Raw genomic sequence first — 26,366 nt, 5'->3', positions numbered from 1 at the left:
AAATGTGCTGTTAAGGGATGAATTTACAAAATTTTGGCTCACAAACATTTTGTTTATAAATCAACAATGTAAAACTACTCACAGCCAATAGCCAGGTAACGGAAAAAGAGCCACCCACTGATCAGTGGTTCCTTTGGGTTCCGGGGTGGTTTATTCATGATGTCCAGATCAGGAGGGTTGAACCCCAATGCAGTGGCAGGCAGGCCATCTGTCACCAGATTGACCCAGAGGAGCTGGACAGGAATCAAAGCCTCAGGAAATCCAAGGGCTGCTGTCAGGAAAATACTGTTTCCACCCGAGGAAAAAAAGAGAAAGATCCCAAATTATTTTTGGTCACTACTCAAATAGCATCACCATGCCCTACTCCTCCATAAAAATTAATGGACAGCAACAATAACTTTTTTGGGGGCAATCATAACATTTATTATACCCAATTTCAAGTTACAGTTAACTTTTAGAAGGCGAAGAATTTTAGGTTATTTTATGAAGTTAATTTAAACCCATTTCTATGTGAAGGGCAGCCAGACAGGCCCCTCTTCCTTCACAAGGGCTTCCTTCATCTTGACAGGACCTCCCTCCCACCACATGCTCAGAGACCAAGGCTGCTGCCATAGGAAGACAAATCTGGAAAACTGGCTACAATTTTAGATAAAGGAACACAAGTGACTTGTCTTATGGACCTACCAGACAACTTCCCCCACATTTGATGAGATGAGGTAGCGGATGAACTGCTTCATGTTGTTGTAAATTGCCCGCCCCTCCTCCACAGCTGCCACGATGGTGGAGAAGTTGTCATCGGCCAGGATCATCTCGGAGGCAGTTTTAGCCACTGCGGTGCCAGAGCCCATGGCAATGCCGATCTCGGCTTTCTTCAGAGCAGGAGCATCATTCACACCATCTCCAGTCTGAAAGGGAATCCGACATCACTAAGTACTTCCCCTGTGACTGAAGACACTTATTCAGAAGGTACTGACTGTTAGGTCCTAAACTATTCTAGAATCTTCCCTGCATGCAACACATAGCACGGCAACTACTGGTCAACAGAATCCTAGAGAGCCCAGATCATGACAAAAACCAAGAAATTCCAAGTCTGGGAATTATTACTAAAAATTCAATGGTCAAAATTTGTACACGTCCAAAGATACTCACCATAGCTGTAATCTCATCAAGAGACTGAAGGAATTCTACGATTTTAGACTTGTGGGAAGGCTCAACTCGAGCGAAACAGCGGGCATTCAAGCAGGCATCTCTCTGTTCTGACAGACTGAGCTCGTCAAACTCCCGACCTGTAAAAGCCTTTAACGTCACATCCTCGTCTTGCGTAAAGATGCCAATGCGACGACAGATGGCCACAGCGGTGCCCTTGTTGTCCCCCGTGATCATGATGACCCGGATGCCTGCCTGCCGGCACAGCTTCACAGAAGAGGCCACTTCAATTCTCGGAGGGTCCAGCATTCCCACACAGCCAACGAAAGTCAAATTGGTCTGCACAAAAGAATCACCTTATCTTGAAACAGGAAGATCTGCTTTTTCCCCTAATGAGAAACAGGGCTCCTTATACATTACAGAGCAAAGGTTTCTTCTGCATTTTCTTATGCTAAAGCCTGTACCTTTGACTCTTAATCTAAGATTAATATTCACACTCTAGAGATATAAATCCAATGAAGAATAGTATTAATTCCAATTAATAGGAAATGATTAAGTACATCGCTACATTCTTGTTATCAAATCATTCCTTAACTTTCACGACAACAATATTCTGAAACGAGGGGAAAAAAACATTCTGTGGAATAAGCATTGCGATTTTGGCCACTTTAGTGCCCCATAGTACCAAAGCTTGTTCCTTTCATTCAATGCACCAGAAAGTAGGAGTCCTCAACATGGATATTTTGACCTTTCGATAACTAATGATTGTTTTTATTAAAAAGGCATGCTCTCCCTCCAAGGAGCATGCCCTTGCCATTCCCTTCCCCCTCTCCTTCCCAACAAGTAAAAAAACATTCCCAATTTTAAAAATATCTTAATTTACATGTGAGTTGCGAAATAGGTTTTACAAGTTTGTTATCAAGTCTTGATAATTCTACTTTGTAAGTAAAAGACTTGTATTAAATTGTTAACTATATATGTTTGAAGCAGCAACCTAAATTATAATAGTGATGTATTTGGCTGGCAGAAAAATAACCACACCTCTTTCTTGGCAAGACTCATTTGACCTTTTACCAAAGGAGTGCTGTTTAAACACAATGAATGTGCAGGGTGTGGGTGAAGAAACTTTTCATTAGCTAACCTCATATTTAATAAAGTTGGCAGAGTCCTCAAGCTTCATTTCTTCTCTTCTCAGTGGGTTGTCATGAGTGGCCAGAGCCAGGCATCGCAGTGTGTCGCTGCCACTACCCCAATCCCGAATGACAGACATGATCTTCTGCTTAACTCCAGGGGTCATAGGCACTTTTGTACTTCCAACTCGAATGTGGGTGCACCTGTCAATGACACCTTCAGGAGCACCCTGGAAATACGTTACAGATTTAGGTCAACAATTTTATTTACTGGCTCATCTGGGATCCAAATCCTAGCAAGAACATCTCAATTGCAATCTGCTGTACTTGCCTTCACGAACATTTTGCTCATTGACGTCCGGCTTGGCTTGTTTGGTGTACAATAAACCGACATTGATTTTCTATCGCGTGAAAACTCTAGAGTAAATTCTTTTTTCATCAACTGTTTAATGACCTATGAAGAAAACATATATAAAATACTATTGGATGATTTCTGTAAATTTTTCACTTGTTCAACAAATATTCATTCAGCACCCATTATGTGACAGGCACTGGGGACAGATAGAAAATTGATGTTTCTCTCTTTCCCCTTCTCTAAAATCAATTAAATAAAATTTAAAAAGTAAAAAATAATTAGTTTGCATCTTCCTTTTCTTGTCATGTCCAGGTCAGGTTTTGGTATCAAATGAGATGAGAAGCGTTTCCTTATACTTTTTCTCAAAGTTAGTATTTCTTAAGTGTCTGACAGAATTCGGGCTGGAGAATCTGGGGGGCGGGAGGGGGGGGTTATTTTGAATTATATTTAACAGGTCCAGGATTTTCATTTTTCTTGTGTCAGTTTTAGACAGTTGTGTTCATTCACAGCACTGTGGGAAAAGGCAGACCTCATGGGCACAGATGGTTGCATGTGGAAATTATCTATTGATTATACTTTTATTTTCTTCAGTCAGACCATTTTACCTGAAAGTGAATATGGGAAAGAAGATATTGCAAGCTTGAGGAGGTAAGAGAGATAATTACTTGCCTACAATAAGAGAGTAAATATGTGGTATAAGTGATGGGCAGCATGAATAATATACCAAGTTCTAACACTGACCGAGTTGCAGGCATTCGCTCGTTCTACTTTAGAAAGACCCTTCAATTCAGTATCAAATACATTCATCTTCTCTACCAGGCAAGTGAGAGCAGTCTCTGTAGCTTCTCCAACTTTTTCATACGCACCCTTTGCCTGTATTGGTAAAAGACATAGAAAGTACAAAAAGGGAAAGTAGTAAACAAGTAATTTGTCTTTAATACAATGGGATTTAATACAATGGAGATTTTTCCATATGAGGACAACCTGTCCTCCACTACATCATTATTCTGTGGGCCACTTTCATCCTACTCTGAAGCACATGTTCCAGATAATTAAAAATATAACTCAAAGCAAAGGTGTGCATCTTATCTTATTCTATTAATTAGGTTTTTCATTTTCCTTAACGATAAAAAGCCACTAGTTACAGTATTAACTCATATAAAGTTTTCAAATAGTATTTGTAATTCCATGTCATTACTTATCTACAGAGTTTATATTCTGTTTCCAATGACTTGCCTTTTAGAAACCAAAGGATTTATCTCACTATTTATAATTCAGGTTTTCTGATAGTTATTAAACAACCCTTTAAATCTCAGCTTGTCTAATGGATAGAACACTACCATCTTAAAAAGCGAGATCAACACCCTATACGTTCAGGAAAACATTTTCTAGCCTGGGTTTTATTCATTTATAGCACCAAACTATTAACAGATGAGAACATCATGTACACAAAAACTCTTGGTTAAGTAACTGCAATGCTCAGTCACAGGACATATGAAAGGCTCTCAGCTTTCTTTGGCTCAGTCATGCGGACTCTGATAGAGATAGAATCTTGAATGGAAAGGGAAATAAAATCAGGAACCCTTACTTTCGAAAGGGAGGAAGGAAGGCTGGATTTTCATCCACCCACCCCACCCTTGACTAGGAACAGTCAGGTCTAGTTTCTCATTTCTGAGGAGACTTACCTCATTGTAATCCAAAGCAGAGTCATTACAAAGGGCACAAATTGTTGCCAGTTCTACAAGACCATCATATTGATGACATTTCACTGGTTTATCATCTTTATACCTGTCAAAAGAAAAAACACTCCTAGAGCACAGTGTAGTTATCTCTGTTGACCTTTATTTTCTTAGTTCATGAAATTCCTCCACCACTGGTACCAATAAAGAACAAACAAACCCCACTTAAAAATTTAGGCTTCAAATGGGAGCTCAATAAGATAAAATAAATAGGTCATTGGCTTATAACTTGTGTTTTCTCTTTCAAAGTGTACATAAATTGCCCTGGCCGGGTAGTTCAGTTGGTTAGAGCATCGTCCTGATATACCAAGGTTGTGGGTTCAATCCCCAGTCAGGGCAAACAACAAGAAGCAACCAATGAGTGTGTAAAATCAATGTGTGTTTTTTTCTCTCTCTCTGAAATAAAAATAACAAAAACTCTGATAGAGATAGAATCTTGAATGGAAAGGGAAATAAAATCGTGTAACTGATGCCACGAGCCACGTTCAGAAAGCTGTCAACTTTTCTAGACATACCGCAAGTCTATACAAGTACCAAACTGGCATAAAGGATCCTTTAACTGATAGGAGGGTTTACTCACACTTCTCCAACAGGTGCATATGTTGATCCACTTATGGTAAATTCATTCAGGGAACAAGCATCACCTTCAACTTTGTCCAGAATGAACATCTATAGAAATAAAAAAAGCACTATTTAAAAGGTACAAAAAATGCTAGAAAAAAAAACACACATACTCTTTGCTAAGACAAAAAATCTTTAAGAAAGCAATTTTAATGAAACTAACTGAACATCAGAAGTATTGTCCCTTATTCCAACTAGAGACAGTTTAAGATGGCCTCCCTCACCCATCTAACAATCTGAGAAACAGCATCACTGAGGTGCTGAATAAAAAAATAGTAAGCAGCAGTGACACCAAAGACACCCCACATGAAACCTGAGTTACAAGGACCAGGGGTCAACAGGGCTCTAGAATGCTCAGAATTCCAAATGGCTGGCCGAGAAGGTGTGTATTAGGTAATCCTGCCTTAGGGCTAAGAATAAAAGCTTGTGAAGAAAACACATTTCAGAGTTGCATCAACATTCCCTAAGTAAAATAAGACAAATTGTTTCTCTGCTCCTTTCCACTTATTTTTATTATGGTAATAGCTCATTTTCCATGAAGCTGCATAACTATATGTGTACAGTAAGGAGCCTGCAGAGCTGAATGAACTTATGTTACCAAGACAATACAAACAGAAGCATGCTTAGGAAAGAATTCTTAATCATATAGATTAGTAAGGTGACAAAGGCTAGTTTCTTTTTTCTAAAAATGTTTTACTGCTTTTTAGAGACAGGGGAAGGGAGAAGGGGAGAGAAAGAGAAACATTGAACATCAATTGGCTGCTGCCTGCATGGACCCTCACCAGGGATAGAGCCTGAAACCTGGGCATGTGCCAACAGGGAATCGAACCAGCAACCTTTAGGTTCATGGACAACGCCCAACCAACTGAGCCACACCAGCCAGGGCCTAAAGCTAGTTTCTTAAAGTTGAGGTTTTAAAAATTTGCTTTCAGAAGCCCAGTTTGGAAGACTAAGATTCAGATAGGTGTTTTCATTGCAGATTGAAACTGTAAAACCTCTAAAAAAAAAAAAAAAAAAAAAAAAAAAAAAGGAGGGGTGAGGGGGGACAAAAACACACAAAGTGATACTTCAACTATATCATGCCAAAATATTTCTGAAATATGAACAAGAATATGATCAAGCCAGTTCCGATGAACTGTAAACTCACTGAAAAGAGAATCATGTCATGCTTTTTATGTATGTATGTTAATCCTCACATGCGGATATTTTCCCCCATTGATTTTTAGAGTGGAAAGGAGGGAAGGAGGGAGGGAGGGAGGAGAGAAACATGAATGTGAGACACATTGATTGGTTGCCTCCCACCCTGACAGGGCCAGGGATCCAGTCTTCAACCCAGGTATGTGCCCTTGACTGCGAATTGAACCCATGACGTGTTGATTTAAAAAAAATTTTTTTTTGCCTTACAAGATTTGCTTGTTATGTAGCACATTTACATTTCAAAAAACTTCATTTCAAAAATATATTAAGAATTAAATCAACCTTGGAACTGAACTAAAACCATGAGTAAAACATACAAATCAAAAGTATATAATTAGAGTTGAACCTGTTGAGGACTCCTGATAAAAAGCTTTAGTTCAAACACACATATCAGCATTTCAAATGAGGAAGACTCGTTTCCAAGGTCACATGCAAGGTCAAAAATTTTTTAAAGCAGATAAACACCTAAAAAAGGCTCTTTCCGAAGATGTTTGCCATTTTATAGAATAGGAAACAAAGGACCAAACTGGTTAAAGGATGTGCTCAAGGTTACACAATTATTGAGTGGAAGAGAGAGGACCAGGTTTAACTACCTGTCTTTCCTATAGAAAATCCAACTCACCCCCTCCGTATTGAAAGTTGTGTGACCCTCAGACATGTCACACCTTCTCAGAGCCTTAGTTTTCTTTTCTTTTTTTAAAATATATTTTTATTCATTCCAGAGAGGAAGGGAGAGGGATAGAAACATCAGTGATGAGAGAGAATCATTGATTGGCTACCTCCTGCATGCCCCCCACTGGGGATCAAGCCCACAACCTGGGCATGTGCCCTTGACCAGAATTGAAGGTCAGTTTGCAGGCCAACGCTCTATCCACTGAGCTAACCCGGCTAGGGCAGTTTTCTAACCTCTTGAACAGAATTCCCATGATTCAAATCAAGTCACAAGTGAAAAATACAGTAAATGCACTAAGCAACAGCAAAGCACGTTGGCAGTACTATTATTAAACACTGCCATTTCTTTAACGATACTGTTTATAAAAAGTGAAACTCTGGGTCTATACCAGTCCAAAATAGTCTAAGACATTCAGAATTCTGCTGCCTGTTAACTCAATCTAAATGCCCTTTGGTATTTTAGATTTTAAGCAAGTAAACCATTTAGGAACTGCATGATGAAAGTATTCCTGTCAAGGGTAGTTATGCAATCCGCTGCAAGAAACCTCCTTATAGAATACTGATTAGCGCCAGTTTTTTGTGCTGAGGTAGAACAGAACAAAGAGGCAGGCTGTTTCTTTAATAGAAGAAAACATTTTAAATCAAATCACTTAAGGGAAAATAAAAGCACCAAAAAAAAATTTATTATGGACTCTATTTTATACTTAGTTTGAAATCTGATTTGCTGCCAAAACTTTAAAACCAAAAAAATTTAAAGGCTACAATTGCACATTGCTTATTTTTATGGATAGAAAGGTCTATTCTGAGGAATCTAAAGCTTTCAGGCTAAGTTTAAAGTTTGCTGGGGGGAATACTAAACAGGTACATGAAATTTCTTTTCTCTCCCCCAAATAATCAGCTTTTAGCCAACTTGCTTTTAGCCTATTTGTCCAAACTTTTCTGGTTCCAAGGATCGAGAACTTAGGTAGCTCAAACTCTGCATCTACTAGGGGAACCCCAAACTAGGAAGCTTACCACTTGAGAGACAGAACATCTCAATCTGTTTTAAACACCTGCCCATTCATTCTAAATCTGGGTTTGGATATCTGTATCTAAAAATCATCATCAATTTAAATTTGGAGCAGGCTCGGTGCCCAGTAGGGGGCGTGCAGAAGGCAGCCCGACCATGACTCTCTCTCATGGATGTTTCTCTCGCTCTCTCCCCGTCTCTGAAATCAATAAAAATATTAAAAAAAATAAAATAAATTTGGCAAGATAAACAAAAACAATTTCCAATGATAAACGTTTTTCAAAACCTGGACATAAGACCAAGAGGACGACCACATGTCCTTCCTTTCAGTGTCACTCAGAGGCATTACCTAATGGGCCCACTCAAAGATTCCTTGTTTTAGAAAAATTAAGTGTTTCACTAAGCTATTTATTAATTAAGGCCTCATATTATGTAAAGTTGTGGATTTGTGACCTGAAGAAAATATAACCTAATAGTTTTATTGCCCCATAGAAAACCAGTTTTTATAATCCAACATAGCAATTCTAGTCTAATCTTGAGCACTTCCTCAAATGCTCTTGGTAAATCGTTTGGCCATCTTACTGATTCCTTCATTAATTAACAAGCCAGACAGAATCTTTGACATGTGTCCACTAAATATTTGTCTTTTGGAAAATTATACTTTCACTTCTACAAAATTGTTTACATAAAATTTATGAGGACTGAATTATATGAAAGAATTTCATTCAGCCATATCATTATATTTCTTTAGTTCTTATTTTCCTAAGAGCAGGTTTGAACAATTTTTTTTACCCAAGTGATGGTGAGACAACCTAAAAAAGGAAGGATAAAAGAGAACAAAGTCAATGAAAGGCAATTATTTACTTTTCAAGAAGAAAGCCTGTCTCATTCAATGTGTGATGGAAATATCAATTAGAATTTTAAGTAGGTAGCCCTAACCGGCTTGGCTCAATGGATAGAGGGTCCGGGGTTTGATTCCGGCCAAGGGCACATGCCTGGGTTGCAGCTCGATCCCCAGTGGGGTGTGTGTGTGTGTGTGTGTGTGTGTGTGTGTGTGTGTGTGTGCAGGAGGCAGCCAATCAATGATTCTCATCATTGATGTTTCTATCTCTCCTTCTCTCTTCCTCTCTGCAATCAATATTTTTTTTTAAAAAGAATTTTAAGCAGGTAGGTAACTAGCTACTTTATAGAATGTTCTTCCTTTGAAGCTTATCTGTTAACATACATATACTTAAGGACAGAGGAGCAGGGAAATAAATTGACATTTAGACTGTCTATAGTTATTTTTCAATACAAGTACATCAACCATACAGATATATCCTTTATTTTATGAAATAGTTTTAGAAATTAAATGATTAATTTCCTCTTAAGTATTAGAAATCACCTTGGGCTCACATAACCCAATCTGTTTAAAGCACATAAAAAAGGTATCAAGATATAAATAAAGATTTGATGGCACGGGGGACATATTCTTAGGATGAATAAACAATTAACAGGAATGGTTCTTAAATTACTCCCACTTACCCTGCAGACTGACATCTGGTTTGTTGTAAGTGTACCAGTCTTGTCTGAGCAGATCACAGAAGTACAGCCAAGGGTTTCCACGGAAGGGAGGCTTCGAACAATGGCATTTTTCTTTGCCATTCTGCGAGTTCCGAGGGCCAGGCAGGTGGTGATGACAGCAGGCAAGCCTTCAGGAATGGCTGCTACAGCCAGGGCCACTGCGATTTTAAAGTAGTAAATAGCACCTCTGATCCAGGAGCCTCCGTGAACTGGGTCATTGAAGTGCCCAATGTTTATCATCCAAACTGCGATGCAAATAAGGGAGATGACTTTGGAAAGCTGTTCCCCAAACTCATCTAGTTTTTGCTGGAGGGGTGTTCTCTCCTGTTCTGTTGCCACCATTTCATCCCGGATCTTGCCAATTTCAGTGAAAACTCCAGTTGCCACCACCACTCCCATGGCTTTGCCAGCAGCAATGTTTGTACCCTAGGACAGAAACAGAGAAGAATTGGGTTACAACATTAACAACATTCCCAACTTAAATGCTGACTAGTAAACTCAGATTCATGTGGATCTTGACTAGAGAACCAGCCATCCAACTCTGACAATGAGCAGTAACTCACGCAGCAGTGATACATTTCTCCCTGATGCTCATTTCATGTGGTCCCTTCTCCCCAGAGCAGCTCCACACTGACCCACCTGGATCTCTATTCACAACACTGAACCTGGCTTGCAGACTAGCTTTGGGCTGAAACAGGGCTCTAACCCCTCTGAGTTCTCAATTATTTCAAACTCCATATAGTTCTAAACCCTAAGCATTCTCCACCTCTGGCTCCAACTCAACCACCCCTACCTTCACCACCAATTATAAGGGCAACCATTACCATGCCTACCTTGACAACTTCCACTCCACACTGGCATTCCAAAATCAGTGAACTCAAGTATGAGAGCTGTCTCCCCACCCAACTAAATTCCTAGTGTTGGAATGATACGGCTCCATTATTTTCATTGTAACTCAAGAGTACTTTACTTACTTTGGGTGTTTAAGCTCCCATACGAACACACAAAAGCCTACCACTTGAAACAGTATTTCAAATTCCAAACAAACTCTATAAATTTCCCAACTTTTTATTTTGGGGAAAAAAAAAATATTTTTTTCTTTTTAAGAAAGAGTGAAGGGCGGGGGAGACAGTGTGAGAGAAACATCGATGTGAGAGAGGCACAGTGATTGGCTGCTTCCCTCACATCCCGACCAGGGCTGGGTTAGAGCAGGGGTGGGCAAACTTTTTGACTCGAGGGCCACAATGGGTTCTTAAACTGGACCGGAGGGCCGGAACAAAAGCATGGATAGAGTGTTTGTGTGAACTAATATAAATTCAAAGTAAACATCATTACATAAAAGGGTACGGTCTTTTTTTATTCATTTCAAACGGGCCGTAGTTTGCCCACGGCTGGGTTAGAGCCTACAACCAAGGTACATGCCCCTAACTGGAATTGAACCTAGGACCCTTCAGTCCGAGGGCCAATGCTCTATCCACTAAGCCAACCTGACTAGGGTTATTTTGAAAATATTTAGCAGAAAAACTGAAATAATACAATGAACAGCCATTTGACTTTTCACCCAGACTCACTCATTATTAATGGTTGCCACATTTGTTTCTCTCTAAACACACACCTTTTTATTGTGAATTCATACCGATACCATTTACATAATCTTTAAAAACATCCTTTTTATTGTCTTTTCCAAATAAATCTACTTTTCTACTAGGTTTAAAGATAAAGAGTTTAAAGATATCTGACCTGATCTTTTAATTTTAATTCTCAAAAACTTGCTAGTTTAGTTCCGGCTGGTGTGGCTCAGTTGGTGAGTGTCATCCCGTGCACCGAAGGGTGGCAGGTTCAATTCCTGGTCTGGGCACATAACCAGGTTGTGGGTTCAAACCCTGGTCAGGGTGCATATGGGAAGTAACCAATAGATGTCTCTCTCCCTCCCTTACTCTCTCTCTAGAATAAATGAAAAACATATTCTCAGGTGAGAATTGAAAAAAGTCTTGCCAATTAAAACAAGACAGCTAGGTCACATATCCCACCATTACATATTCTTGATTTTTTTCTGACAGCTGAGATTGACCACAAAGACTGTGATTATGCTTTGGAATAATAGCCAACAATTTCTAAAATATGACCACTGAAGGTAGGCAGTGGGAAAAAAATAACATCAGCAGACTTAAAACTCTGAGAATGTCTTAAAAATAAACAAAAAAAGACTCAAAGAAACGAATGAAAAAATTGATAAAGTACTTACAGAAAAGAGCATGTTCTTCTTATCTTGGTTGACAGCCCGTGGGTCAGGGACGGGGTCAGTGTGCTTGATGACAGAGACAGATTCACCTAAGCATGTGGAGACACAGAGGGATGGTTAGATCTGTACAATCCACGCCTGGAACCTGGGAACCCTCACCCACTCCTGCCACTGCCTCTCTCAAGAAAAGGGATAAAAGGCCCAATTCATTCAAACGAGGTAAACTAGTAAAACTTAGTAATAGAAATTAATTTCAGAGCAATGTCAGGATTAAAATATGTATCATTTCAAAATAAAGGAAGTGAATTTTGAAGTAAAATCCCAGCCAATGACCTTTATTTTCTGGAGTAACTATATACACACACTCCAATACCTTTTTTTTTTTTTTTTTAAAGGTGAAAGTATATTTACTTTTAGTGGATTGAACGAACTGTAGATACATTATGAATAATGAGGATCATCCACTGGGAAACCTATTGTTGTTCAGTAATGTCAGAGATGAGAAGGGAAAACACTTTTTAAGAAATATTTGCATGTACTAAACCAGAGTGTTGTATTTCAATAAAATAAAGCTGAAAAATAGCAATCAGCAGTTGCAATAAAAAAGCACAAGGTAGCCCTCGGCAGTGTGCTCAGTGGTTAGAGTATCAGCCCACACACCAAAGGGTCATGGGTTCAATTCCCGGTAGGGGACATGTACTTGGATTGTAGGTTCAATCCCCGATGGGGTTGGGGCATGTGCAGGAGGCAACCAGTAGATGTGTCTCTCTCCCCGTCCCGCCCTCCTTTCCACTCTCTCTAAAAATCAATGGGAAAAATATCCTGGGGTGAGGATAAAAAAAAAAAAAGCACAAATGTCTTGCTGAATTTGGTTTCAGCTTTACTTAATAGTACTTATATATAATCAGGTTCCATTTGAGTGAAATATATCTCCAATTGTTCATTCAAATGTCAGGTATTAAACTTCATATCAATATTTGATTTTAAAAAAAATCTGATTCCTAACCTAGCCTAAAACTATAGTGTAAGTATTCAACAAAAAATTACATTCAAGAAAGTATGATGTTTTAAAATGGTAATTATTTCTGTAGGCACACTATGAGAACTTCATACATACAACCTAATTTCCCAACATTTTATGGCTTAATCAGCTTCCAGCTTGTTGCTGCTAATAGAAGTTTTAGTAGTTAAGCTATTCATAAAGAAACAAAAAATACAGAACCCAGTTTACTTACATCACCACTTCTATGACATCAGTTGCTTTTCAAAACCGATCATCAGATAAATCTTGATAATCTTTGGATTTTATATTTATTCTCTATTTAATTCAGGTTAGCATTGTGTTTAAGTTAATCTTCTAACCACCTCACTTCCGGTTAATATGCCCTCCACCCTCCTCTGTGTCTTTAGCAAACAAAAATGGGAAAGTGTTCAAAACAATCCCATAGCTAAGTGTGCAAACTAGGCTGTAAAACAGTCACTATTTTGGGGGTGCTAACTTCTGTTAATTGTACATTTGATTATTGTAAAGTATGTTAGATGCTAGATTAGCATTCATAGAATGAAAAAAAAATTATAGTTCTAGAGCCCTTTTTACCAGCCTGGAAAAAGAAGACTAAATAAATAATTGAGCCCTAGGTAATTTGGCTCAATGGATAAAGCGTCGGCCTGCGGACCAAAGGGTCTCGGGTTCAATTCCAATCAAGGGCATGTACCTTGGTTGCAGGCTCCTCCCTGGCCTGGGTTGAGGCTCATGCAGGAGGCAACCAATCGATGTGTTTCTCTTACATCGATGTTTCTCTCTCTTTCCTTCTCTCCCCCACTCTCCCTAAAAATCAATGGAAAAAATATCCTCAGGTGATAAAAGTAATTGAACCACTTTCCACAAAACAGACAACACTTCTACTGTAAGATTAACCTCTGTTAATGAGAGAATTTGTAACCTTTTAAAAACAATAAAAACATTATGGTGATTTTTGGTGAAAACTAATTTTTTATAAAATTAAAAGATAGAGGCCTTATAAGATGAAAGCCAAGTTAGTTTTGTTTTTTTTAAATCATACCTTTAAGCCCCATATATTGGCAACAAGTCTAACAGATAAAGCTTTAAGAAATAAATAGCTTAATGAGAATTAAGATAGGATATCATAAAGTAAGAGTGGGGCAAGAGTTGATGCTATTAGCATGGTATCTGAGAGGCATCAGAAATTCAATGGCCTTCGAATACATGACACTTACCTGTGAGAATCGACTGATCAACTCTTAGAGTAGTAGATTTGATGGAAGTTAACCTTATATCAGCAGGAACTTTGTCACCAACTAATTGAGGAGAAAAAAAGCAGCTAAAATAAGCAACCTCTGCAATCATGTTACATAGATATAAATGTCTCTAAACGCAATTTTTAAAGGAAATAGCCTGTATACAGCACAAATATATAAAAATCTGTTAAAATAAGCAAGGTAGTTTACTTATCCTAGGGTAAATAAAAACATCTGCTAATAAATATAAGATTTGAATTACACAAGAAGGAAAAGAATAAACAGTGCCCAGAACTGTGTTCAAAATACTGGACTGCACATCAGTATCAAAGCAACTGAACAATAAAAATAAACGCACAACAGCTTTCCCTGACTTTCTGAAAGGTAACTAAGGTAGTTTTGGAGGTCTTACACAAGGACAGTAAAAAAATTAGAATAAGTAAGTACAGTAGCCTCTAGACCTGCATATGGTAAAGTCCAATATTCATTTTCCAGATTTACCCCACACACTGAATTGTAACTGTCACTGGTTATATGCAATCTGCCAAAATAGCCATTCTGTCCAAGAAGATTTATTGCATTTGTTAAACCTTAAACTTAGTTGTCCCGTTTACTACACATCCCCCCCCCCCCCCTGCACCCCCCTGCTTCCCGCCGCCCTGCATTTCAGAGTTTTTACATTCAGGGAGAGTATAATTTGCTTTTTACATTCCAGTTCAGCCCTAACCGGTTTGGCTCAGTGGATAGAGCGTCGGCCTGCGGACTGAAAGGTCCCAGGTTCGATTCCGGTCAAGGGCATGTACCTTGGTTGCAGTCACATCCCCAGTTGGGGGTGTGCAGGAGGCAGCTGATCGATGTTTCTCTCTCATCGATGTTTCTACCTCTCTATCCCTTTCCTTTCCTCTCTGTGAAAAATCAATAAAATATATTTTAAAAAAAAAGAAAAAAAGAATGAGTTAGTAAAATTCTAAAAAAAAAATAAAAAATAAACTCCAGTTGATAAAACAACCCTGGGGCCCAGGTAGGAAATGTGGTCACAAGGCAGCACAAAGCCTGCCAACATATAATCTCAAGAGGCAAAGATCATCCTTGCATTTGACTGCAGGGACACATTAAGTTCAGGTAAAATTGCTGCTGGAAATGCTTATGCAACAAATAGCAATATTCAAACTGAATAAGCCAGAACCTTTCATTTTAATATACTTCTGTTTATGCTATAAAAAACTAACCATATCCTAAACCTCAGTGACCGTTAACAGCTAAAATGCCCCATCAAGATGAAAATTTTAAACCAACATAAACATTTTTTTCTGTGTTACTTCTTGTTATCATAATTAATTTTATCCTGTATGACCCTGAACATGAAAAGAATACGAGTTCAATGATGAGCATATGATCCTAATGGAAAATTTACTTGAAAATGTTCCTTTGAGATCTGTGGAAATTTACATCACAATCTTATGTAAACAATTTCATATGAGAGCCCTAGCTCTTATTCTCATAAATCTGTCACATTTAAGGCTGGCAAATCTAATATTCAAATTGAGGATAAACAACAGGACCCAAAAGTACAAGATAGTACTTTGTTTCAGTGGAAGCTCAAAGAATTTGAAATGGATGGAAAATGTAGTTTTGAGGCAATGAATCCCAAGGTTAAATTTTTATTTTGGGTAACTCAGTCAACATATTAAGCTACTAGTTTAAGGTGGATTCAACATTATATACTAGGTGTGCTAGTTAATAATGTGGATTTTTTTCAATAGATGGAGTTACACATATGTTGATATGGAGTTACACATATGTATGCTATTTTGTTGTATTGACAGCAAGCTTTAAAACTTCCTATGTCAAATTTGCTGAAGGTGTTAACATCTTATTTTTACACTTAAAAATGTCGAATTTCGTGACAAAAACAAGAGCATTTGCGGGAAGTTTTAATTCATTACTTTATTGTGAAAAGTTATCGTATACTTCGGGAAGCTTATGGTGAACATGCTCCATCTCAAGATACTTGTGAACGCTGGTTTAAACGCTTTAAAAGTGATGATTTCGATGTGAAAGACAACGTCCAGGTGAACCGAAAAAGTTTGAAGACCAACAAATTACAAGCATTATTGGATGAAAATGCATGTCAAACTCAGAAACAACTTGAAGATTAAACGCTGCTCAGTAAACAATTTCCGATCATTTATAAGCAATGGGAAAGATTTTAAAGAAAGGAAAATGGGTGCCACATCAACTGAACGAAAGACAAATGGAAAACTGAAAAGTCATCAGTAAAATGTTGCTTCAACGGCACGAAAGAAAGTCTTTTTTTTCATTGAATTGTGACTGGTGATAAAAAGTGGATTTATTTTGAGAATCCCAAACACACAAAATCATGGGTTGATCCAGGTCAACCATCAACATCAACTGCAAGGCCAAATCACTTCGGAAAGAAGACAGTGCTGTGTTTGGTGGGATCAGGAAGGTGTGGTGTATTATGAGCTTCTAAATCTAAAACCAGGTGAAACTGTTAATACTGATTGCTACCAACAAATAATCAATTTGAACCACGCTTTGATTGTGAAACAACCAGAATGTGCCAGAAGACAGGGCAAAGTAATTTTGCTTCATGATGACGCACCATCACACACACTTCAAAACCAGTTAAAGACATGTTAAAAGATCTTGCCTGGAAGTACTAACCCACCCGCTGAATTCACCAGACCTTGCTCCTTCAGATTACCACTTGTTCTTATCAATGGCACATGCACTTTCTAAGCAGCACTTCAAAACGTACGAAGAAGTGCAAAAATTGGGTCTCTGAATGGTTTGCCTCAAAACAAGAAAAGTTCTATTGGGGTGGTATCCACAATTACCTGAAAGATGGGGGAAATGTGTAGCTAGCAATGAACATTACTTTGAATAAAGCACTTTTGATGTTTCTCTTGAAATTATCGTGTTTTCTTTGATTACAAAATCTGCCATTATTAACCGGTACATCTAGTAGATGCAGCATTAAAAATTATACTTACCCTGGCATCATAAAGAAACCAACTAATCTTCCTCTATAGGTCCATTTTTAAAAAATATATTTTTATTGATTTCAGAGAGGAAGGGAGAGGGAGAGAGAGAGAGAAGCATCAATGATGAGAGAGTATCATTGATCAGCTGCCTCCAGCACGCCCCATACTGGGGATCGAGCCCACAACCCGGGCATATGTCCTGACTGGGGATCCAACTGCAATCTCCTGGTTCATAGGTCGAAGCTCAACCGCTGAGCTACGCTGGCCGGGCCTCTATAGGTCCATTTTAATAACATGAAGGCTGTCTCTTTGTTGCACAGAAATTACATTGATACACATTTAATTGTTGGCCAAATAGCAGGAATGCCTTAAATGTCAAATGCTAGTGAAACAAATGACCTAGGAAGCCCTTAAAAAACTAACCTCTATGCTTCTTCCATCCTACAACAGCCATTCTAAATGGCAGGCAATTAAATATTTAAGAATTAAAAGAAAAAGATGATCTGGGGGCCTTTTATAAACTACAGAACCTCAGGACCTGCTCTTCAAGAGTCTAGTTCAATGCATTTTGTGCGAGGTCCAAGAATCCACATTATAAAAAGTTTTCCAAACACACTATAAAATTAATATAAGAAAACAAAATCAAGTATAACTGGGGTCATAGATCCTATGAAAGGCTTGTTTAAAACAACCTTTACTATGTGCTGTTTTTCATGTGCCAACTATTCCAGTTCTAGGACAAGAAGACCCAAAGCACCCAACACTTGGACAATGTATACCTTACAGTTTTATTTACATTTCTCATTCTGTTGGAAACAGATCTCTTTGTGGACAGGTACTAAAGAAGCATAAATTCAAACTGGTCATAGAAACCTGTAATATTCTAGTATTCTCTTAGCTAGAAAAACCCCCATATCATCTTGACCAGCCCATGTCCTCATTTTAGATGAGAAATTAAAGTTAACACTTGGATTGCGGGAAACGAGTTAAGTCGGCTCGCGTGAATTGCGCGTACTCCGCGGGAGCCGTCTTAACTCGGTTCATATAGATTTGCGGTGGAGTGCGGGAAACGTGTAAACTCGGGCCGATTGTAACTGCGTATTACCAAATATTTGTTTGTTTGCCGTTCACAAAGATACCTACCTGCGTATGCGAACCGTTTCATACCCATTGGGGTAATAGGTATCATAAAAATCCCTTGTAAGTAGAGAACACTTTATGGCGCTGGTCGAGTACAATACCGTTAGGGTACCAATGTATTGTTTTCTCATTTTATAACCGATATCCCTGGATATCTCACCATGCAAAGAGAATAGTTATTGAGAAATACTTCTTGTGTCCGGACGTCTTTAGTTTTGAGTTTTGTGAATATTATTACGTGTTTAAATATTTAAATATATTGTGATAAAGACATTCATATAGAATTTTTTAACCAAATAAAATAAAATCGTTCCGCAAAGTGTTCGCATAATAATTATTTTTTTATATCAGATATCTATCGGAGTACCGCTATTTTCAGTTAGTATTATTTTTATTTGCTTTAACCTAGAATGTCGCAGCATTCAGACTATAGTGATGATGAGTTTTGTGCAGACAAGTTGTCCAATTATTCTTGTGATAGCGATCTTGAAAATGCGAGTACAAGTGATGAAGATTCTAGTGATGATGAAGTAATGGTGCGTCCCAGGACATTGAGGCGACGAAGAATTTCGAGCTCCAGCTCTGACTCAGAGTCAGATACAGAAGGCGGGAGAGAAGAATGGTCGCATGTTGATAATCCACCGGTCTTAGAAGATTTTTTAGGGCATCAAGGATTAAACACAGATGCTGTTATAAATAATATAGAAGATGCCGTGAAATTATTTATCGGAGATGATTTTTTTGAATTTCTTGTAGAGGAGTCAAACAGGTATTATAATCAAAATAGGAATAATTTCAAACTTTCAAAAAAAAGCCTAAAGTGGAAAGATATAACCCCTCAAGAGATGAAGAAGTTTTTAGGTGTTAATTGTTCTCATGGGACAGGTGCACAAAGATAGAAGAGATGACTATTGGACCACGGAGCCATGGACGGAGACGCCATATTTTGGTAAAACGATGACGAGAGACAGGTTCCGACAGATATGGAAAGCTTGGCACTTCAATAATAATGCGGATATCGTAAATGAATCAGATAGACTTTGCAAAGTGAGACCAGTACTAGATTATTTTGTGCCTAAATTTATAAATATTTACAAACCTCATCAGCAATTATCACTAGATGAAGGGATCGTACCTTGGAGGGGAAGATTATTCTTTAGGGTATATAATGCTGGCAAGATCGTTAAATATGGAATATTGGTTCGTTTGTTGTGCGAAAGTGATACAGGATATATCTGTAACATGGAAATTTATTGCGGCGAAGGAAAGCGATTATTGGAAACGATACAAACAGTAGTGTCTCCATACACTGATTCGTGGTACCATACATATATGGACAATTATTATAATAGCGTCGCAAATTGTGAAGCACTTATGAAAAACAAATTCAGAATATGTGGAACAATCCGGAAAAATCGAGGTATACCTAAAGATTTTCAAACAATTTCTTTGAAAAAAGGTGAAACAAAATTTATAAGGAAAAATGATATATTGTTACAAGTGTGGCAATCAAAAAAGCCTGTATACCTGATTTCTTCGATTCATTCTGCGGAGATGGAAGAAAGTCAGAATATTGACAGAACATCAAAAAAGAAAATTGTCAAACCGAATGCACTCATTGACTACAATAAACATATGAAAGGTGTTGACCGGGCCGACCAATACCTTTCATATTATTCGATATTGCGGAGGACAGTCAAATGGACAAAAAGGTTGGCAATGTATATGATAAATTGCGCATTATTTAATTCTTATGCAGTTTACAAATCAGTGAGGCAAAGAAAAATGGGTTTTAAAATGTTTTTGAAACAAACAGCTATCCACTGGTTGACGGATGATATTCCAGAGGACGTGGACATTGTTCCAGACCTTCAACCAGTACCGTCTACTTCTGGAATGCGGGCTAAACCACCTACATCTGATCCACCATGCAGGCTATCGATGGACACGAGAAAGCATACGTTACAGGCAATTGTCGGAAGTGGAAAAAAGAAAAACATTTTGAGAAGGTGTCGCGTATGTTCCGTTCATAAATTGCGCAGTGAGACACGCTACATGTGCAAATTTTGCAATATACCTCTACATAAAGGGGCGTGTTTTGAAAAATATCATACGCTAAAAAACTATTAATTTCTATTTGTTTTGATTTATTATGAAAATTTTATTTTAAACTTTAAAAATATGTGTATATTTTTAGGTAATAAGTATTTTTTGGGTTTTTTGTATTTAGTTTATATATATCGAATTATTTATGTACTGAATAGATAAAAAAATGTCTGTGATTGAATAAATTTTCATTTTTTACACAAGAAACCGAAAATTTCATTTCAATCGAACCCATACTTCAAAAGATATAGGCATTTTAAACTAACTCTGATTTTGCGCGGGAAACCTAAATAATTGCCCGCGCCATCTTATATTTTGGCGGGAAATTCACCCGACACCGTAGTGTTAAGAAGTAAAAGGAGTCTTGCCTAAGGAGCCTCAATTAATGAAAGACTTTCTTTAACTTGCTGTGTAACTCTGCTTCATGATTTTGTAAGAGTCTATTTAGGTTTGAATCTATCAGGAAGTAGGTTCTCTACGGAAGTAAAAGATCCATGAAAGTAAAGATTCAACGAATACTTTCCAAACTAAGGCATAATTTTCCTTTGTCTGCAGGCTTCTGTGAATTTCAGACAGAGGGTTTTGTGCATGAGTAGGCAGTGCTGTTCTGATGATTATATCCAGTGCTATTTCCCCGATGGGGCAAGTCAGTGTCCTTAGGGCAAGTGGTAGTGGAAAATTCTTACTCTTGCCAAGGAGATGTTCTGCAATTTTTTCCTCCAGAACCTTTCTTCTCTGTCTCTTGGGTTCAACAGTGTAATGAAATAATAAATTCTGTTACAAGCCTTCCACTTGTTTAACATTTGACACTTTTCAAACTCAGCTCTTGGCTTCTTAAGTCCTTAGATCTTTAACCTGCTATCACAATAGAGAGAGAACCACTCTGGACAAAATCTTCAATGTATACTTTATGCTAGGTTACCAAGAATGCAAGTAAAAGTTAAAGGAAATTATTACTTAGCCACATTTTAGAATTGAACACAAACTTTATCTTAAAATCTAGGAAGGAGTGTTTATAAGCCACGATACTTAAACGTTGTTTATAACTATGTCGAAAATAAATACTGATGTTTGTTAAAACCAGTAGAAAAGGCCTTTTTATAAATTGGCTTTATGTAAGAAAAAAATCTAATTTATTTGGTAGCCAATTCCAAAGTTATTCAAATCTTTTCTAAAAGAAAACTATATATAAGATTAGAAATTACCTTCTAAATACCACTAAGTGTTTTTTAGTTTAAATGGGTCCCAAAAAAGTCAAGTCATAATAGAATTAACCTAAAATACTTAAACATTTAACCATGACTCAAACATTTTCACTATGTTTCCAATGTGAGCCATAAATTTTGCAGACACTCAGAGTGAATGAAATCCTTTACTTGAGAAGCCCTACTTGCCTACTTGAAACTATTTCCAGCACCAGCAGGGAAGGAACATTACAAATTGCTATAGTATATTAAGTTTGCTCCCAATCTAGGTTTTTTGTGGGGATTGGAGGGATACTATCTATGATGAGACTCATTTTTTTAAAAAACCCACAATGTGCCCTAACCAGTTGGGCTCAGTGGATAGAACATCAGCCTGCGGTCTCAAAGGTCCCAGGTTCGATTCCGGTCAAGGGCATGTACCTTGGTTGCGGGCACATCCCCAGTGGGGAGTGTGAGGAAGCAGCTGATGGATGTTTCTCTCTCATCGATGTTTCTGACTCTCTACCCTTTTCCCTTCCTCTCTGTAAAAAATCAATAAAATATATTAAAAAAAACCCCACCACAATGTGATATCATAATCTTGTTTAAAATCGTTCAATAGCCAGAACCGGTTTGGCTCAGTGGATAGAGCGTCGGCCTGCGGACTGAAAGGTCCCAGGTTCGATTCCGGTCAAGGGCATGTACCTGGGTTGCGGGCACATCCCCAGTAGGAGGTGTGCAGGAGGCAGCTGATCGATGTTTCTCTCTCATCGATGTTTCTAACTCTCTATCTCTCTCCCTTCCTCTCTGTAAAAAATCAATAAAATATATTAAAAAAAAAAAAAAATCGTTCAATAGCTTCTTCTTAATTACTATACTTAAAATAAAAATAAAGTGCTACTAAAATTGGCATGGGCCCTGAGCAAGGATGGCACGCAAATTCGTGAAGTGTTCTATATTTTGTTAAAGAAAATTTAAAAAAGCCCTAGCTGGCTTGGCTCAGTGGATAGAGCGTCAGCCTGCGGACTGAAGGGTCCTGGGTTCAATTCCAGCCAAGGGCACATGCCCGGGTTGTGGGCTCGGTCTCCAGTGGGGGTTGTGCAGGAGGCAGCTGATCAGTGATTCTCTCTCATCGTTGATGTTTCTATTTCTCTCTCCTTCTCCCTTCCTCTCTGAAATCAATGAAGAAATATATTTAAAAAAAATTTTTTTAAAGAAATGTTTAGTATCTTGACCTGCTCAGTTTCTGAACTGGGCCGGTTCAACCCCTTTTTAAGCAACCTGTTGGTCCCCTTTCTCATTATATTGATGCTGAACTTAGTGTGGACACCCAATCGGCATAGCGCACCGTAACCCAGAACTCCTGGGCTCAAGCGCTCTTCCTGCCTCAGATCCCTGCCCCCCGCCCCCCCAACGCCAAAGCTGGGACTACAGACACGTGCCAACATGCCTGGTTGAAGTTTATTATCTTAACCATGGTTTATAACAACCATCGTGACTCAACTGCAGCTTACTTCTTTAACACTCTCCCTTCCCCTCTAAGCTTCAAGCATAATGTTCTTCAGTTCCTCAGAGTTCTTTCTGAGTCTTCACATACCTCTTCTCCTCCAAATAGCAAAGCTTTCCATGAATTTCAAGGTTAGGTTGGAATCCCTTACGATGTGCCCTCAGAGAGCGGTCCTGTCCTTTCCTTTCCGAACATTCAGCACACTGCATGTCTTCCCCGCTAGACCAAAAGCTTCACGAAGGCAGTCATCAGTCATCACTGACTTCCTAGCCCCCAGCACTGTGCTGGCACACAATGGATGCCAAATAAAGTATTTGTCACCCTAGCTGGTTTGGGCTTAGTGGATAAAGTGTTGGCCTGCGGACTAAAGGGGTACCGGTCAAAGGCATATGCCAGGGTGGCAGCCAATAAATGATTCTCTCTGATCATTGATGTTTCTATCTCTCTCTCTCCCTCTCACTTCCTCTCTGAAATCAATAAAAATATATTAAAATATATATTTTGTCAATTAACGAAGTACATACTCGCAAACATTATTTCTTTAAATAAACAAGCATCAGAGACTTATGCTAATCATCAATTTGAAGACTGTCACAAAGCCAAAGGACTTGTATGCATGCATATAAGCCTAACCAATGACACAGACAACAGGGGGGTGAGGGCATGAGTCAGGGGGTAGGGGGGACAATGGGGGGAATAAGGACACATATGTAATACCTTAATCAATAAAGAAGAAAAAAAAAGAATGTCACAAAGCTAGGAATAATGAAAAAAATTTAGGAGCCAAAGAGATTTCAGACTCAGTTTAGCTGAATGAGGTTTAATAGTGATCGCTGCTAAAATTATATATTTAGACTAAAAAGGATTAGAGATGTAGGGAGAAAGAGCAGGTGTGAGAAAGCCGCTGGCAACCTTAACTGCCCTTCCAGCTAAAGCCCAAGAAGTATCCTTAGGCTGTAAGAGCAGAAGAAAAGTGTCCAGAATATCAACCAGACTCTATTTACATAACTGCATTCAAGTCTGGGCACCAAAGAAAGCCATCAAAATAGTAAAGGGTTTGAAAATAATTACATGAAAAACTGAAAGAGCTAATAAGACTAACTTGGACCAGAACCGGTTTGGCTCAGTGGATAGAGCGTCGGCCTGCGGACTCAAGGGTCCCGGGTTTGATTCCGGTCAAGGGCATGTACCTTGGTTGCAGGCACATCCCCAGTGGGGGGCGTGCAGGAGGCAGCTGATGGATGTTTCTCTCTCATCGATGTTTCAGGCTCTCTATCTCTCTCCCTTCCTCACTGTAAAAAATCAATAAAAAAAAAAGAAAAAGAAAAAAAAAAGACTAACTTGGAAATAAAGGGTGATGAATTTGCCTCCAACTATCAATAAGCCATCAGACTTCCGTGTGGCTGCAAACTGAAAAACTAATGTATAAAACAGACAAGTATATTTTAGTTCCTTATGTGGAATATTTTATAATAAATATGAATAAAAATGGCATAGCTGGTCCTAAGTAGGCAAGTTACCAGTTACTAAGGTGTAAGACAACCACTCATTAGATGCTGTAGAGGCAACCCATCAATCACTAAGCAGGGTTAGAGTATATAACATCTGGTATATCCATCAATGTAATTTCTTTATTACAAAAGTAAAGCATGCTTTTAAAAGGTGAAAACCCAGCCATCACTCCCCTCATCCAATAAATAAACATCAAACTGATAATATTGATCTTCCAGACCTTTCTCTACAGATAACACTTATTAAAACATCATTGAAGCCCTAGCCAGTTTGGCTCAATGGATAGAGCATCAGCCTGTGGACTGAGGGGTCCTGGGTTCGATTCCCAGTCAAGGGCACATGCCCAGGTTGTGAGCTTGATCCCCAATGTGGGGAGTGCAGGAGGCAGCTCATCAATGATTCTCTCCCATCATTGATGTTTCTCTCTCTTTCTTCCTCTCCCTTCCTCTCTGAAATCAATAAAAATATGTATTTTTAAAAATCATTGAAATAAAAATCACAGTATATATTAATGTAAAAACCCTTTTACATTATTATATAGTTATCTGTCTCATTCTTTTTAATGGCTGCATAGTAATAATACCCACTAAAATTTGGAGAATGCTTATTCTATACCAAGTGCTGCTGCAAGAGCTTTATAGGTTACTCTTAATCTTCACAACTCCAAAGGTGTAATCTTTATTCCCAGTTTACACAAGAGGAAAACAAGGCACAGAAAACAAACTTGTTCAAGGTCAGTGTTTCATAGTTCATAGCCATACTACAGACTAGTCACCACTTTCATGGCCATCTAAGTGTTTATAATTTTTATTATGTTATATGGTGACCATCTCTGGGCACTTAGATTAGTTTTGGAGAATAGATTCATAGGAGCAGAATTTTCCTACAAGTGTATACTTCCACCAAATTTCTATCCCTGTCATTTACCCATATTTTCCATCCTGTATTTTTCTGAGCACTGCTAACACCAAGCACTTTATTTTTCAAAATTCTCTTATCTTCAAAATAAAGGTTTTACATTTTTACAACAAAATCTGGTGTCTTGGTGCTTTTGTATAACACTTAGGAAACGTGTTCCCTATATATATCACATGGTTTCTTCTAATTTTTCCAAAATGTTAATCATAATGGCAAGGATGAAAAGGTTGGCACTTCACTGGTGCTGTAACCACCACTGAGTCATGGGGAGTGGGGAGGAGGGGATTACAGGAAATTAGGAAATGCCAGCTGCATGAAATTCAGGTTACGTTTCAAGATCAACTGGTCCATCATGATCTCATGGTCGGGGAGACCTTCTCAAGTTCCTCATGGTACTTAATGTCTTAGCTACGCTGATAGTGCTGAATGAAGATCTCAAAACTCTGCTTCTGATATATCCACACTGATTTCTGTTTTAGACCATTGGCTCTTCAGCTCATATACAAGTTCTTAAGAACTTACATCTCTTTGTAAAACAGAAATATAACTTACAGGAATGACTAAATAATGATTTCTCTATCATTTAGAGACTGATGTCGCAGTTCTACATCTCTAACAAGTCCTGTTCTTCCATCCTTCTCATTGTGAAACAACTCCATATGGGGAAAAGGCAAGAGAACCTGTTCACCTCCTTCTTTGGTCATACACTTTGCTTCTACTTCTCATCAATGTGTATCATTTCAGGAACTGGTAAAAACTGTTTAGTGTTTTCAGCAACACGATGTAAATCACTTAACCAGACTATAGTTTACTTAATTACACTGTTTAACCTGTACTTCATTTCCCACAATTTTATTGAGATATAAATTAACTGCAATAGTTTACTGATGAACAAAAATAAATACAGAGGCAGAGCAGCATCGAACAGACTATCAAACTACAGCGGCAAGGCCGGGGAGGGTTGGGGGGGCGGGGAGATCAACCGAAGGACTTGTATGCATGCATATAAGCATAACCAATGGACACAAGACACGGGGGGGGGGGGGGGAGGTAGGGGA

General features: G+C 38.4%; 1 protein-coding gene, 1 long non-coding RNA gene and 1 other non-coding gene across 4 annotated transcripts in view; 2 read left to right on the top strand and 1 right to left on the bottom strand.

The window, feature by feature from the left end:
* Positions 1–26,366, bottom strand: part of ATP2A2 (ATPase sarcoplasmic/endoplasmic reticulum Ca2+ transporting 2) — a 51,945-nt gene that overhangs the window by 7,141 nt on the left and 18,438 nt on the right. Inside the window, exons 3-13 of one of the 2 annotated variants that reach the window (XM_023762678.1) lie at positions 13,913–13,993; positions 11,678–11,763; positions 9,394–9,858; positions 4,951–5,039; positions 4,317–4,419; positions 3,373–3,504; positions 2,608–2,730; positions 2,288–2,506; positions 1,150–1,485; positions 685–905; positions 83–285 (exon numbers count right to left, since the gene is read on the bottom strand). In XM_023762678.1, the coding sequence (XP_023618446.1) occupies positions 83–285; positions 685–905; positions 1,150–1,485; positions 2,288–2,506; positions 2,608–2,730; positions 3,373–3,504; positions 4,317–4,419; positions 4,951–5,039; positions 9,394–9,858; positions 11,678–11,763; positions 13,913–13,993 (2,058 nt within the window). The remainder of the gene's footprint in view (positions 1–82; positions 286–684; positions 906–1,149; positions 1,486–2,287; positions 2,507–2,607; positions 2,731–3,372; positions 3,505–4,316; positions 4,420–4,950; positions 5,040–9,393; positions 9,859–11,677; positions 11,764–13,912; positions 13,994–26,366) is intronic. The other variant, XM_023762679.1, reaches the window with a different exon arrangement.
* Positions 11,776–26,044, top strand: LOC111827960. Its single transcript, XR_002831708.1, has 2 exons — positions 11,776–11,893; positions 25,896–26,044. It is a non-coding gene; the product is annotated as an uncharacterized LOC111827960 (long non-coding RNA).
* On the top strand, positions 22,227–22,334 carry LOC111827965. The gene has a single exon (XR_002831713.1). It is a non-coding gene; the product is annotated as a U6 spliceosomal RNA (small nuclear RNA).

This window comes from Myotis lucifugus, unplaced genomic scaffold (assembly GCF_000147115.1).
Source record: "Myotis lucifugus unplaced genomic scaffold, Myoluc2.0 scaffold_256, whole genome shotgun sequence".
NCBI lineage: Eukaryota > Metazoa > Chordata > Mammalia > Chiroptera > Vespertilionidae > Myotis > Myotis lucifugus.
The sequence above is the reverse complement of the archived record's forward strand: the minus strand, read 5'-3'. Positions and strand labels throughout refer to the sequence as shown.